At 39.1% G+C, this 15,138-nt stretch overlaps 1 protein-coding gene across 6 annotated transcripts in view; it reads right to left on the bottom strand.

Moving 5' to 3' along the window:
• The window catches only part of Tbc1d1 (TBC1 domain family member 1), a 203,178-nt gene that overhangs the window by 77,832 nt on the left and 110,208 nt on the right, over positions 1-15,138 (bottom strand). For all 6 annotated transcript variants that reach the window (XM_015482021.2, XM_048784323.1, XM_015482022.2 and 3 more), the window contains 3 exons: positions 13,476-13,567; positions 6,835-6,945; positions 464-592 (listed from right to left, as the gene is read on the bottom strand). In XM_015482021.2, the coding sequence (XP_015337507.1) occupies positions 464-592; positions 6,835-6,945; positions 13,476-13,567 (332 nt within the window). The remainder of the gene's footprint in view (positions 1-463; positions 593-6,834; positions 6,946-13,475; positions 13,568-15,138) is intronic.

Genomic DNA, 15,138 nt, shown 5'->3' with positions numbered 1-15,138 from the left:
TGGGGAGGGAAAAAAAAATCCCATGGAATAGAATACAAAAGGTTGGAGAATATATCTTTTTAAACCTTGGGCATGGTGGGGCATGCCTATAATCCTAGCAACTCAGGAGACTGAGGCACAAGGATCACAAGTTCCAAACTAGCCTCAGCAACTAAGTGAGGATTTAAGCAACTTAGCAAGATCCTGTCTCAAAACAAAAAGTAAAAAGGGTCAGGATGTGGCTCAGTAGTTAATGGCCCCTGGCACGGGGTTACTGCAATCCCCAGTACCAAAACAAAAAAGACTGACATTTAAAAACAAATTTAAAATGTAGATAACATTGTTTTAAGACAGAAGACATAAAAAAAGCTTGTACATTTTTTATACTTTATGATTAACACTGATATAATAAAAGCATAGAATTAAATCTTATACTTTCTTAAAAAGTGATTTAACTTAAATCAGAAGAAATTAAACCACTTACCCGGGACAAAATACTTTCTAAAGACTCTGTTAAAGATCTCTTTGCTTTATTTTTCAGCATATCTAGCCTAAATCGAGTGGCACTGGCTGGCAATTCACTTCCAATATTTTCTGCTGCAATCTGTGATGCCTGAAAAAATAAAATCATGAAAAGTTAAGTGATTTTTAGCTTCCTTAAGAACCTCTAGAATTCATCTTTTTGGAACCAGGCCATCATTCTGAATCTGCCTATGCTCTCATCTGCTCCTTAGTGAAATGCCTATAGATCCAGGAGACAATTTGTCCTCGAAAGCTTATTTTGATTATCCCAAATAAAATGAAGAAATGTTAAGCCCATTAGAGGAGTTCCCTCTTCCTTAACTAACAATAATGTGAAACTGAAATCATAAAGGAGTTTGACAACCACTAAATGAAGTTCATTGCTACTTATTAACAAGGAGGTATGTTAAAAAAAATGAAAAATCCTAAATTAAATCGCTTCTTAATATGGACTCTTACCTGACTGCTTCCAGCTGGACAATTCTATTAGAAAAACACACAAATAAGCAAATGCCCCACTATTCTGAATTCCAACATAGTCTTCATTGTAGCTATTACATATGTCATGCATATAAAAAAGCATAGTGACTACTGTAACAAATACCTTTGCTACCACCTAGGTCTGGCTGAGCTAGCATTGCCATGAGTAGGGGCTCTGGAGCTGATGCCCAGATCAAATGGCTCTCACTGGTCCCTAGCCATGTGGCCTTGGCTGTCTCAGTTCCATCACTTGAAGACTGAACTTTCCTCACAGAGCTATTATGAGATGTTAATAAATTAACATACATTAAAACACTTTAAGCAGACTGGACCTCAACAAATGTCAACTATCTACTCCATGCCTACTATCTACTCTATATGCCTCCTCCTCTTACTAGGAAGTATTATAGACATCCTTGAAGTCTCCTGGTCAATAGCCACCACCCTCCATATAACCAGTCTCCTAAATTTGGTTTTTATATCAATTCACATTTTGTACATTTACATATATGTATCCATAGAACATATGTTTATGTGCAGCTGAAACTTTAAATAAAAGTTTACTGTACAAATTCTTTTTTTTTAATATTTATTTTTAGTTTTAGGCGGACACAACATCTTTGTACATGGTGCTGAGGATCGAACCCGGGCCGCACGCATGCCAGGAGAGCGCGCTACCACTTGAGCCACATCCCCAGCCCCCTGTACAAATTCTTCTGTAATTATCTCTCTCCTTCCAAGGTTGTTTTGGGGATCTATCCGGGTGGACAAATGTTCTTTGACTACTTTCATCAGAGTGCAGTACCTCACTGTATAACCAATGTATTCATGTTGCTGTTGTTAAACATTTGCCCCCTTTTCTTTGCTCTTACAAAGGAGGCTTCAGTGACCTTTCTTAAACAGATTTCTTACATTCACATGAAAGGTTATACCAGGTAAATAATTAGGATGCCTTTGCTGGGCCATGGAAATTATGCATCGTCAGCAATAACAGATATTGTTAAGTTTCTCTTCCCTAAATGGTACCAATGCACAGTACCAGAATTAGCACAGGAGAGTCACATTTACAGGGTATTATATTTTTACATTTCTGTCAATACAATAGGCATAAGATATGCCTTCCTTGATTCCTACCTCTATTAAGCATCTTTTAATTTCATTCAGTAATCTGATGCTCAAAGACAGTACATTTTCTCTGAAAATAATGAAACCCTAATTTTCCAATGAACATTACACAGTTTTCAAGGCAAAGAAAAGGTTACGCTAAGAAATACATTCAGCTTTGTATAAGAACAAACCTCAAAAATGATTACTGGCTTGGAAATTCCTTCTAGAAGGGAGACTGCCAATTACTTTTGTGTTTTCTTAGTCCTGAACACACAATCTCTGGATAGACAAGCTTGCTGAAGAGGGAGAGGATGGCCAGGAGCAGGGCTGCATGCCTGGCTCGGGAGGCTAAGGCAGGAGGATTGCAAGTTCAAGACCAGCCTTAGCATTTAGTAAGGCCCTAAGCAACTTCACAAGACGCTGGCTCTAAATAAAATATAAAAAAGCCTGGGGATATGGCTCAGTGGTTTAAGCACCATTGGGTTCAATCTCCGGTACCAGAGAGAGAGAGAGACAGAGAGACAGAGAGAGAGAGAGTGGTGATCACCAGGCAAACCCCTCAGGACACACACCTGAGGCAGCATGCAACTTGCTTTGCAAATACTAACTTAGTGCCTGGTAATGCTGTACACTATAGGCAGGTGCTTTGACAGTTGAGATGGGTCCTATGCAATCATTTCCTAAGAACAGAAGCCTGCTCACACTTGAGACAGTCTCCAGGGTAAAGGAAATTATCTACAAAGGGCCCTTAGGGAGCTGATTTTAACACCAGTTTACCCACACAGTTAAGACACTACAGAAATACTTTCAAACTGAGAATAAGATTTTCATAAAAAGAGAATCAAACTGTATTGACAGTTCTGACAGGTAAGGAAAATATTGGCTGAATGTCTAAAAAAAGCAGTTAATAGTAAATCCCACATAGAGAGACAATAAACTATACTTGTGTAAGTTTTTAAACAAGGCCTGAATCTCTCTTCATATATATTATATATGTGTATTAGGTATTCACCTAATTCAATGCTGTTTTTGCTCTCTTCTACCTCTAAACAGATCCTTTTCTATGACTAGAAGATGATAACCTTCTAGTCTGACATAGAAGGTGATAACCTAAATATAATTTGGAGGTAATGTGCAAACAAATTAGAAAATAATATTCATGTTTATCTAAAAATATAAATCTAGAAGTCTCTCCTTTGAAGATGATACTGGTTCTTAGATAATTACTTTATAATTTGGGGGCTCCATAGTGAATTCTACTACAGTCATCACACTGTCCATACTTTAATGGGTGGGAAAGTCTGAGTGTGAGAGCTTGGACACAAGTGATAAACTGATGCAACACTGTTCTCAATCTGGAACCTATAGTCCCAGGATGGCAGTCCACCAGCAGCCTCTTTTACAGAAAAAGCATGGAGAGACTGCAACAGTCACAGTATGACCCACAAAGCATGAATTGCTGATATGCACAAGAGCAGGGACAAGGCTTGGAAAGGCCATGATAAGAGGACAAAGCCAGAAATAAAAACATGCACTGCAAGATTTCACTTATGACAAGTGCTGGAATGTGCAAGACTAATCTAGGGTGAGAAACAACTCAGTGGTGGCCAGAGGAGGAGGTAGTGAGGACAGACTAAAGAAAGATAATGGGGTCCTGTCTGGAGTGACAGAGATGCTCCACATCCTCATGTTCGGGTGACCCAGTGTAGCAGTCCTCAAAACTCAGTGGATGCTACAGGGGTGATTCATGTGACTTGCTATGAACAAATTTTACCTCCAGAAAGTTAAAAATGAATATCGAATTCTACTTAATAAGATGCATGCTAAAGTTTTTAGGGATAAAGAGCTTATAAGAAATTTTCTCCAAAAGGCATCAAAAAAACAAGGTGAACTAAAAGATGGACAGATGCATAATAGAGCAAATCTAATAGAATGTTAAAGTCTGCAAAATCTAGAGGGCATCTGAATGCATAGCAGAATCCTTTCAACCTTTCAGTATGTTTGAAACTTTCCTAATAAAATGTCAGAAAGAAAGGAAGACAAATTTATCTACTGGAAATGGACTCAGACTAACCCATTAATAGTTATATAGCATTACCTTTTGTTAAATTCCTTTTAAAAACCATGATCAGAATAGGCTTGGCTGCACATAAGCTAACTGGTTGTCCTCTGTTCCCTTTTTCTCATCTCTAAAATGGGATTGTTACTTCCCACCACAAAAACACTGTTGCAGCAAGAACAGAATAATTCACATTAGGAATGAGAACTCCATCTGATGCGTAGCAGCATTCAGCAAGTCACAGTTGATTTAATATTAATTTTTGTACATTCCCTGCAGATACAAGTAGAAATGATATGCCCACTAAGACAAGACATCCTCTAAGTGTAAGAGTGTGTGTGTGTGTGTGTGTATGTGTTAACTGTTGGTCTTTGCCCAAACTGACTCCTTTTCCATAAGATCAAAAAAATTGTTCAGTTTCTTTTTGATAAAAATCAGCTCCTCTGTCAGCACTCAACACTATCCTTTTATTCTGAAAAGTTCATACATGTCACTACTGATGTGTGCTGACTAAGACTCACTATCCTCCGCCAATTCGAAGACTGGTGACTAGGGAAGTAGTTTGTCAGAGTCACGATCCTTTTAAAAGGTACAGAGAAGACCTGCCTAGGTCACATCACAGTACATTTCTAAAGATCATGGGAATTTAGGTACATCAAAAAGGCAACAAAATCCATGGGGTTAAACTATCTGACAGCAAAAAAAGCAACCAGGATTCCATCAGTGAATTTCATAAATGTGATCCATCTATAAGGCTGTTACCGCTCTGAAATCTTGCTGCTCAGAGCCCATGAAGTATCCAGCCTGTAACTGCCAACCATAATTACCGCCACAGCCACAAGCCTTCCAGGCCACTGTTTGGAAACTCCTAGTCAAAGTGCTGCAGAGCCCAGTTCTACTTGTAAGGCTCTCAGTTCCACTAACTACTCTGTTTCGAAAACGGAAAATTCTCAAAAAATTTAATATATTTCTCCACTGGACAGATCTATGCCCAAACTATAAAGATATTACACTGGTCCATAAAATTGAGTCTGCACTTAGGTCAAAACTTTCCATCTACCATAAATGCTTCATTCATTTCCCTGACAGTTATGGATTACTTCAAAATTATCAATTTCCTGTTGGAACAAGGAAATTGACTGACTCAGTAAGCACACAAGAAAAATTTTTAAAAGGTACAGAGAAGAAAAAGAAATGGGTTGAAAAGTGCACTAGGGGATTCATTGGAAACCAATTGGGGCGGTCCATTCACAAGTGGACAAGAGACTTGGAACCCGAGGCTTTCCTCCAGGTCCAGGCTAGGGAGCAAAGAACAGCAGCAAACCACAGTCAAGATCCAAAAACATGACATACTGACATCAACGCCACTGCTGTGGGGCCCTATGAAAACAAAACCATATTGGACATTGAACAGGAGCTCTAAGAATTCAGAAGGACTGATTGTCAAAGTCAACCAGAAGGCAGAAGTCAAATGAGGGGAGTTGCTAAGTGCATATCCAATTAAAACTGCACCAAGATTGGCCAAATTATATTGTTACATTGTGTGCATGCACAAATATGTAATAATAAATCTCACCATTCTATATAATTATAGTACTCCAATAAAAAATATGGCCCCCCAAAAAAATACTGCTTCAATTTAGGTTTCTGAATAGTGAAGGGCATCCATGGGGAGAGCAGAGCACTGAGCACTAACATGCCTTTTGCCTTTGGAATAGGTACTCACACAAGGTTAAAAAAGATAAAGGCACACTGGGTGCAGTGGCAAATGCCTGTAATCCCAGCAACTTGGGAGGGTAAGGCAGGAGGAGGAACTCAAGTTCAAAGCCTGCTTCAGCAATTTAGCAATGCCCTAAAGCAACTTAGTGAGACTCTGTCTCAAAAGTTTAAAAATAAAAAAGGTTGGGGAATGTAGCTCACTGGGAAAGCACCCATGGGTTCAATCATCAGAACCAAAAAAAAAAAAAAAAAAGGTAAAGGCAGGATGCTTTTGCAAACTAAGAAACTTTAACAATGTCGGTGATACTGATTTTTATCTAAATTTCTGAAAATATAAAACACATAAGGTTTGAATCTGTTAATGATGAACTGATTCACACGGCGTTAAGAGACATAGGAAAATGAACCAGTACACCACATACAATAAACCCTAAACTCAAAGGTTTTTGAAGGCAGGTAGCCCCAGCCCCTGACAAGGTACCCCATCAACAGCAAACCTAAATAAAGCTTGTGGACAGAAGATAGGAGGGAGGCTAATAACACTTAAACCAAACTGTGTAACACTGTATTTGACATGTTATTTGACTACCTTACAGTTTCATAGCATTTACACTATAAAAGACTCGAAGGTACTCTGTGTAATTCCAAAGGCAACCATGCAATGACATTCCCATTTCCTAAGGGAGAAAGGTAAAGCCACACAGACCAGCTCTCAGCAAGTCACACAGCTCCCAAGGCAGTATTCATTCTGAACTTAATTCTCCAGATCAGAGCACCTGCTCTAACCCCCAGGAGACACAGAAACTTCTCTCATCTTCTCCAAGCATAATCTAGCCCTGCCAAATTTCCCCTATATGTGTAACAAATGAAAAGAAAACAGGGAGAAAAAAATGTTTCAGCTTTCAGAAAATCCCCAAGACTCCATGTATATTGTCCCAGTAAGTTTGTAAGAGACAAAAGAGGCCTACCTGCTTCATCTCCCCAACGTGGATGTGTTCTTTCTGCTTCTCTTCATACAAACATCTCAAAAAAGAAATGATCAATTCATTCTCTCGCTGCTCACTCCTTGGTCTCAATTTCTTTTAAAAAAATCAGAAACAAAATATATTACATTTATTCTTAATTATCAACAAAATTGCTAAACCATCCCTTCGGAAGTGCAAACAGCTTCCACCTAGATTAGTGCTTTTATTCAATCATCTCACCAGGGGGCGCCAACAATCCTAGTAGTGAAGACAACTTTTAAAAAAGGACAGACAGTGGTGCTAGCGGTTCAGATTTAACTTTTGATATCTGATGTTCTAAGAAAAATTAAACATCAGATAGAGGCAGGCAAAAATGTTTAATAAACAATTTTTAAAACACAAGGAAGAAGCAAAATCCATGTAAACACCCAGAGGTCAAGAGTCATCATCAAGCTCTTTTAGTTAGGGAACACAGTAACTGGATTCAGGGTCACAGTTTCATGCGCCAAATATGTTCACCATGAAGCACTTTTGAGTAATCCCGTGAGGCACACGCTTCCACACAAAACTTCATAGCTGTTCTCTCCCTCTCCCATCCCTCCCTCCATTCCTCCTTCCTCTAAATTTTAAGTCTTTTAATTTTTAGACAGAGAATTGGCAAAGCACCACTGGACTAGAAATCAAGATATGCAGGTTCTAGCTGCTAAGCAGAGCAAAGTCATTCTCTCTTAGCCCTGCCCCGCCTCCATTTAAAATGAGAACTGTGCACAACATAAATTCCAAGGTTTCCTCCAGCTCCCACGTTATTTGGATTTGAAAAATCAAGAGTCCATTTTTATAAGGTCATCTAATTTAACATATTATTTTCTCTGAATGTGAGGAATACAAAAAACTCTGGAGATAATTTCTGATCTATAAACTTGAGAAATATATCTCTTATACTGACAGTTATCCACTGCCCTGTCTTCCTTCTCTAACTCTAGACTTTCAGCCTTCCTTGAACCCAAAGACAAGGTGTGCTAAGTGGATCAACTACACAAGCAGCTGATTCTGGGTCAAGGTTACTCTTGATATTTATTATCCTTCATGTTGCAAGTATTAAAAGCAAAGGTGATGGACCGTAATTCAGACCTTCTAGAGTACCCTCCCTTGAAGGAACAAAATATGCAAAAGACAAGTTGTTCCTATTATTTAAGGAAAGACGGTAGATGATTAGGAGGGTTTATTTTCATGGAGGACCTCTTGCTCTTTTCAAATTTAAGATTTCAGTATTAAATATTTTAGAGGTCAAACAGACCTGGGTTCCAAACTATGGGTACTGACTTTATGAAATTTTACATGCTATATGCAACAAGTGTTTTGTTACAGAAAAAGTTTGTATTAGAACCTCAAAAAAGGAAAGTAGTGTGCAAATGCCAAGATCCAACTTCATTACTTCTAGATCCCAAGAAGGTTATGGATATACTGAGACTAAAAGTCTACAGAACAACAGAAGCTCTCATTCATTGCTGGTGGGACTACAAAACAGTACAGCAGCTGTGGAAGACAGTTTGGCAGTTCCTTATAAAATTAAATTACCCTTACCACATGAACTAGCAATTATACTCCTTGGCATTTACCCAAATGAGCTGAAGACACATGTCCATACACAAACCTGTACATGGATGTTTACAGCGGCTTTATTCATAATTATCAACACTTGGAAGCAACCAACATGTCCTACAATAGGCAGATGGATAAATAAACTGCAGCACATCCATGGGATGGGGTATTACTCAGCAACAGAAAGAGATGAGCTGCCAAGCCACAAAAAGATATGGAGGGACCTCATATTATTAAGCCATCCTGAAAAAGCTGTATGCTGTGTAATTTCAACAATATAACAGTCTGGAAAAGGAAGACTATGAAAACTGTAAAGAAAAAAAAATAATTCAGTGGCTGTCAGTGATTGGAAGAAAAGAAGGATACACAGGCTGAGCACAAGGGATTTTTAGAGCAGTGAAACTACTTTATGTGATCTGTAATGATGGGCACAAGACATTATACATTTGTTAAAACCCTATAATGTGTAACGGAGAGAACCCTAATGTCAACTATGAGCTTTAGTTAATAATGTAGCAAATACTGGCTCATCAGTTGTAACACATGTACCACACCAATGCAAGATGTTAACAGTAAGAGGAAATTGTAAAGTTATAAGGGAACTCTCTGTACTTTCCACCCAATTTTTCTGTAAACCTAAAATAACTGCTTTTAAAAAGACTGAGGGAAGCAGACAGGAATTATGAGAGACCTCTGAACAGGGACAGGCAGCGGTAGGTTGACCTGCTCTTTGCTTCCTGTATCTTTAAACCCTGGGCTACTCACGGGAAAATGTGTGCTTTGCTTAGAAAGACTCTTCTTAATTGCTTATTTCAAAATACCAAAAAAGGAGGAGTATTAGTACATTTTTTTTCCTTCAAATGTACATGAAAGAAACTACCGGAGGCAGAAAATGACAGGACAACTGGGTGCAGTGCACTCCCACAATTACTTCCCATTTGAAACTGAAGCCCCTAAATCAGAAATCACATCCCAGAGCTGCCACATATCAGAGGAAGTTGCTACAGCAGAGTCACATGTCTACGGGGTCACACAAGGTCAAGAACTAAATCTTTTCTCAAAATGATTCTGAAATTTGAAGAGAGGCTGCCCTCCTATTGGGTTCAAACAGATTAGCTAAATGTCACTACCCTGAAACTTCTTAAGAGACCTCACCATTCTCAAGAGTGGCAAATCATTATTTCTTAAAAGTATAGCATTCATTCATTAATCAGACAAATTTAAAAAAAAATAACGGAGAATAAACTTGTATAACAGAACTTTGCAGTCAAAAAATCACATGCTAGTTCACAAAGTCACCTATGGTGTCAAAAATTTGTATGATGGTTGGGTAGGGTGGGGGGCAGTAACCAGGTGGGACTCTGTGGCACTGGAGGGGCTCGACTTCTTTTCTTGGCTCTGGATTCATAGGTATGTTCACCTTACAAAAATTCACTGAACTGGAAGTGGTGGCACACACCTGTAATCCCAGGTACTCAGGAGGAGGCAAGAGGATGTAAGTTCAAGACCAGCCCTGGCAACTCAGTGAAACCCTGTCTCAAAATCCAAGAGGGCTGAGGATGTTGCTCAGTGGTAGAGTGCTTGCCTAGCATGCCTGAGGCCCTGGATTCAATCTCCAGCACCACCAAAATAAAAAGTCACTGAACTACACACTATTAATGTGTGTGTTCTTCTACAGGTATGTTACACTTCAATTCCAAATTTTAAAAAACAACAACAAATTACCTGCTGAAAGTAACACCATTTTTGCCACATTTCTTAACCTCATTTCTATGAGCATCTTGTAAATTGTAAAGGTCACTGAAAAATAAATTTCCAACACAAATAATGAATACCACAGTACTAATTAAGTCAGTGGTGTTCCAAAGGACCTATTAAAAGGGCAATGCAGATGGGAGGGAGGGAGGGAGGGGGAAACTGCTGGGAAGTGATATTGGCCAAACTATAAGGTCACATTGTATGCATGCACAAATATGTAACAACAAAACCCATCACTCTGTACAACTATAATGCACTAATAATAGCTGTGGGGAAAAAAATAGAAGAAAAAATTACAAGCAAAAGAACAAGTGTATTTGAAAAAAGTATAAAAAATTTTAAGAAATTAAAAAATAAATAAAAATTTAAAAGACTGCATTTGAATACAATATTTTGATATCTTTTTAAAAATTATAATCAAATCTTTATATGAAATAATTTTTAAAACCATGGGAAATCCAACCAATTTGATATACATGCTTTAAAAAGTGAAATTTCTTCTGACCATTAATCCTTAACTTGTGAAAAGTCATGCTATTTAATGAATCACTGATGCCTACTGAATACAAATCTACTTGATTTATCATCAGTTCAGTATTTAATTAAATCATTCTCTGAAATACAGTCATTCCAAGAATTAGACTTTGAGGCTTTTTTTTTTGACTAGCCCTACTCCATCTTGAAAAATAATTCTTCATGCTCAAGGCAACCCATCTATACCTATGCAACCTGTGGCAGTGCCGCAGCAGGGGAGCAAGACGCCAGAGCATCATCTTCATATGTGCCAGGTGTGTTTAAAAATCACACCAAACAGGTCACAGATAAAAGCTGGCTCTGTGGTACCACGCGTCCTGTCTTAAGTAAGCAGAAGGGCTAATGCCCACATGCCCATCTGACCCCTAGGGGTACTCAAAGTTAGCAGCAACCGGCCCCCGTATCATTGCCATAGATATTTATTTTTCTTCATGGTTCTGTTTTTTTTTTTTTTTACATTAAACATTCATTTACAAAAAACTAAATATGGTATGTATGCTTTCAAAACTATTTAATATAAGCCATTAATTTTAATATTAATTGCCTCATGAAAATTTGCCCTTGACACAAAGTACCCTCCAGCAAAGACTACTAAGAAACATATACTATTCCATTATAAAAGGATTCATAAAACAGCAAATCTGCCTTTATCTTTTTGAAATGTACATTTTTCAAACAGATTATCAGGCAGTGCTACCTAAAAAGAAACAATGACTTGGTTTAGAAAATACTATACGAAAACCACAAAGACCATTAATAAGCTATCAGAGGAAAAGAGCCAAGTCAGTTTGTATCATTCAAGAAAGAGCCATGCTGACAACCAAAATATGAGCTGGACTTTTCAAGCCAATGGAAAATGTCACTTCTCTTTGGTTCAGAGCAACCAAAAATTCTGCAGAGTCTAGAAAAACACATTGGACTCTGGGATATTAACTAAACTTCTTTTTTTTTTTAAGTAAACTTTCATCATCTACTTTTTGTTTGTTTTTCCTGAAGTCTCTTTGCCATAATGTGTGGGATATCTGAAATCCTGCATGGAGAAGAAGCTCTCAGAATCATACCCAATAGCAGCTCCTTACTGCTTCAGAACATTTGCCTACACTGAGTCACCACACCATTTTAGGGAAAGCCATGTGTGGCTGCCTAAATAAAAGTGAAAACCCACACTAGGCAGGGAGATTTGTGCTTCACACTTGCCAGAAAGATGCTCCCCAAACTGACTTGGCAACGCTAGGCCAGGAAGTGGGTCATCACTGTGCCTAGGCTTCAAGTCTAAGTACATTAATAATTAGCAGCAAATGGTCCATCTATTTCTGAATTCCAAGTACAAATCACATTACATTTGTCTAAGAGGATTCTTTAAGAAAAAATAAAGTAGTGAGTCTCGAGTTAGATTCAGAAAATAAAAACAAAGGAAGGAGCAATTACCCTCTGGGCCATTTGTGAAATTTTTTTTTTTTTTTTTTTTATTGTTGGTTGTTCAAAACATTACAAATTTCTTGACATATCATATNCCAGCACTTGTTGTTGTTTGACTTCATAATGTCTGCCAATCTTACTGGAGTGAGATGGTATCTTAGGGTGGTTTTGATTTGCATTTCTCTGACAGCTAGAGATGGTGAGCATTTTTTCATGTACTTGTTGACTGACTGTATGTCCTCCTCTGAGAAGTGTCTGTTCACTTTCCCATGAGTTTTTCTTTTTTTCTACAAGTAGGTGCCAATCCCACCGCAGGAGGAGAACAAGGGAACAGAAGAACGCTAGCATGTGATTTAAAAAGGACACTACTTTAATCTTTCACAGAAATTAAAAAAAAAAAAAATAGATTGTGGGCCCTATCTGGAGACTTTCCACAGTGAGCAAGGAGAGAGAACCCAGCCCACACAATGGCCAGTCCCGTTTTGCTCAATCACTCCTTTATTTGTAGAATCTCCTGGTCACTGTGTCCCCCTCCAAAAAAAGATATTTATTCTCTGTCCTGGGGTGTTCACCTACCTAGAAAAGTGAAAAGAAACCATAGAAAATGCTTCAGAGCTAAAGCAGATATGGAATTTGTGAAGAGCTCATTAAAGATTCATGCAGAACAGACCACCGACATGCCAGCATACGCGGCAGTGTTTCCCCAAGATATGATACAGCAAAACGCTGCGTAAAGAGCTGCTTTCCAGGTTGTTTAAATCAGAAAGTTGATGAACTTGGTTATTGTTCTGTTTTGTGGTTTTGTTTTTTTAATTTCTAGTTTGATATCTTATATGATTCTAAGTAGATAACAGGATCTAAATTTATTTTTAAAACTTAAAAAAAAAAAAAAAAAAGCAGGGGGGGAGACAGCTGTGTTCAAATTCACATAAAAAACGTTTCATTTAATTGCCACACTCAGGGAAATGCTGAGTAGGAAGAGGCTGGCAGACGTTCCCAGGGGGCAGAGGACAGTGTGGAGACCACCACGCAGGTCCTCTCTTCCAGGCTGAGGTTCTTTCCCTTTTGCAATTTCCCCTCTAGACTAACATAGTTTTCTAGGAGAGATGTCACTTTTCATCAGTTTCCCCTTGGAAGCTGAGACGTGAAGTGACTCTGCAGTTCTGATGCAGCGGTCTCTCTGCAGGACCGTTAGAGCTAACACCAAGAGGAACCTGGGGCCCTTCCTCGGGCCGTGACAACACCACTTGCACTACTCTCTGCACAGAACAGTTCACAGGTCAGAGCCTGCCTTTTCTCTCCCACTAGAAATTAAAAACTATGTACTATACCTGAACCTCCTCAAAAATAGTTGCCTGTTCCTGATTAGTTAATGTTGTCAGGTGTTTTTGGAGTTCTAGTTTGGTTTTGGAAGAATTCATTCCTGTTGAGAGAGGGGAAAAAAAGAGACATGAAAAGCTACTTAGCATCGTCTTCCGGGCTCCCTCCCTTCATTCCTTACCCACCCACTTCAGGCTGCCAAGGTTCTGTGGGAATTCCCATTGGTGAGTGTCCCAGTGTTAGCACTGTCAAATGAGCGCCGATGTCGTAGGCACTGTGTATTGAGCACCTGCATCATTTCCTGTGATTCTCAAAACAGGGTGAAGAGGGTGATGAAGAGGGTGCTGTTACCCCCATTTCAGTTAGGAAAACTGAGGCCCAGAGGGTCCACATAATTTCCAAAGACCACCCACTTGGACTCTTCCTCAAGTCTGCAAGGTTCCAAATTACTTTCTCCATGTTAAAACACTTCACACAATCAGACATTCTCCTCAGAAAAACCATAAATTCATGTGGACATTTATATGTAAACAAGAAAACTTTTTCTGAAGAAAAAAACGATTACTCTTGGTTTTGAAAAATGACCTACATTTTTCTCTTGCATGAGATTTCTTTCACATAAAATTAATTCATGTAGCTAACAATCTTCCTTTCCTATCACATTTACTAATAGTGTTTAGCCCATTTGATTAACATCACAAAGGGTTAAGGTACAGTTATAAGAATAAAATCACTATGTAAAATTTTAGTGTCCACCAGAATCTGATATTTAAGAAATTGCATCCCTACACAAGTAAGACTTAGGCCCTGTTTTGTGTTTCCTTGATGACCAGAGATAAATGCCACACAAGATGAGAAGATTGAGAATGAAAGAATTTGCTGACCCAATTGACTGCCCCCCCCCCGCCCCCGTTCCTCTTGTCCCAAAGGAAGTCCTTCTTACCTAAGACCACTCCCTGCTCATCCTTGGGGGTGCCCCTGGGCAGGGGCTTGTCTGTAGGAACTTGGACATCATACTTTCACCTTACAGCTAAAACCCAGAGAAGCAGGAGACTGCCAGGTCAGGAGGCCCAGCAGCCCCCAGCTAACGGCTGAGCCGAGACAGAAGTGGCTGCCCTGTCTCATTGCTGCTGCAATCTCTGCATCTAGAAGTCATTCTCTTTTATTTGTTTGAACCCAAGATAACCCCAAGAGGCTACCCAACATTTTGTGAGTGGTATCCCACTTCCCTAACACTTCATGGGCACTATTGCATTTATTCCTCAAAATTATCCTTGAAGTAGGCACTGTGTTTTTAGGAAGTATAGATAAGGAACTGAGACACAACAAAGTCAAGCATTTGTCCAAGGTCATCAGTCAAGTTACAGTTAGAATCTGAACCACATCTGTCTGCCTCCAGAACCCAAACTGAAAGATTCTACCAACTCCCTTGATTAGGAGAGCCAAGTCTCCTGATCCAGGTGGCTTCAAAACAGAGTGAATTCGGAGATGGGCTAAGGTGCAAAGGATAGGTGGGTTTGTCGACATGCAATTCACATACTCTCCTGGCCAGCCGTCTGTCATATAAAGCCAGGGAAGCAGACACAGGTTTCATGGTATCAACCACTTAAATGTGGGGCTGGGGATGTAGCTCAGTGGCAGAGTGCCTGCTCCTCATGCATGAGGCCCTGAGTT

This window comes from Marmota marmota, unplaced genomic scaffold (genome assembly GCF_001458135.2).
Source record: "Marmota marmota marmota unplaced genomic scaffold, marMar, whole genome shotgun sequence".
Classification (NCBI taxonomy): domain Eukaryota; kingdom Metazoa; phylum Chordata; class Mammalia; order Rodentia; family Sciuridae; genus Marmota; species Marmota marmota.
This window is presented reverse-complemented; position numbering and strand designations above follow the sequence as displayed.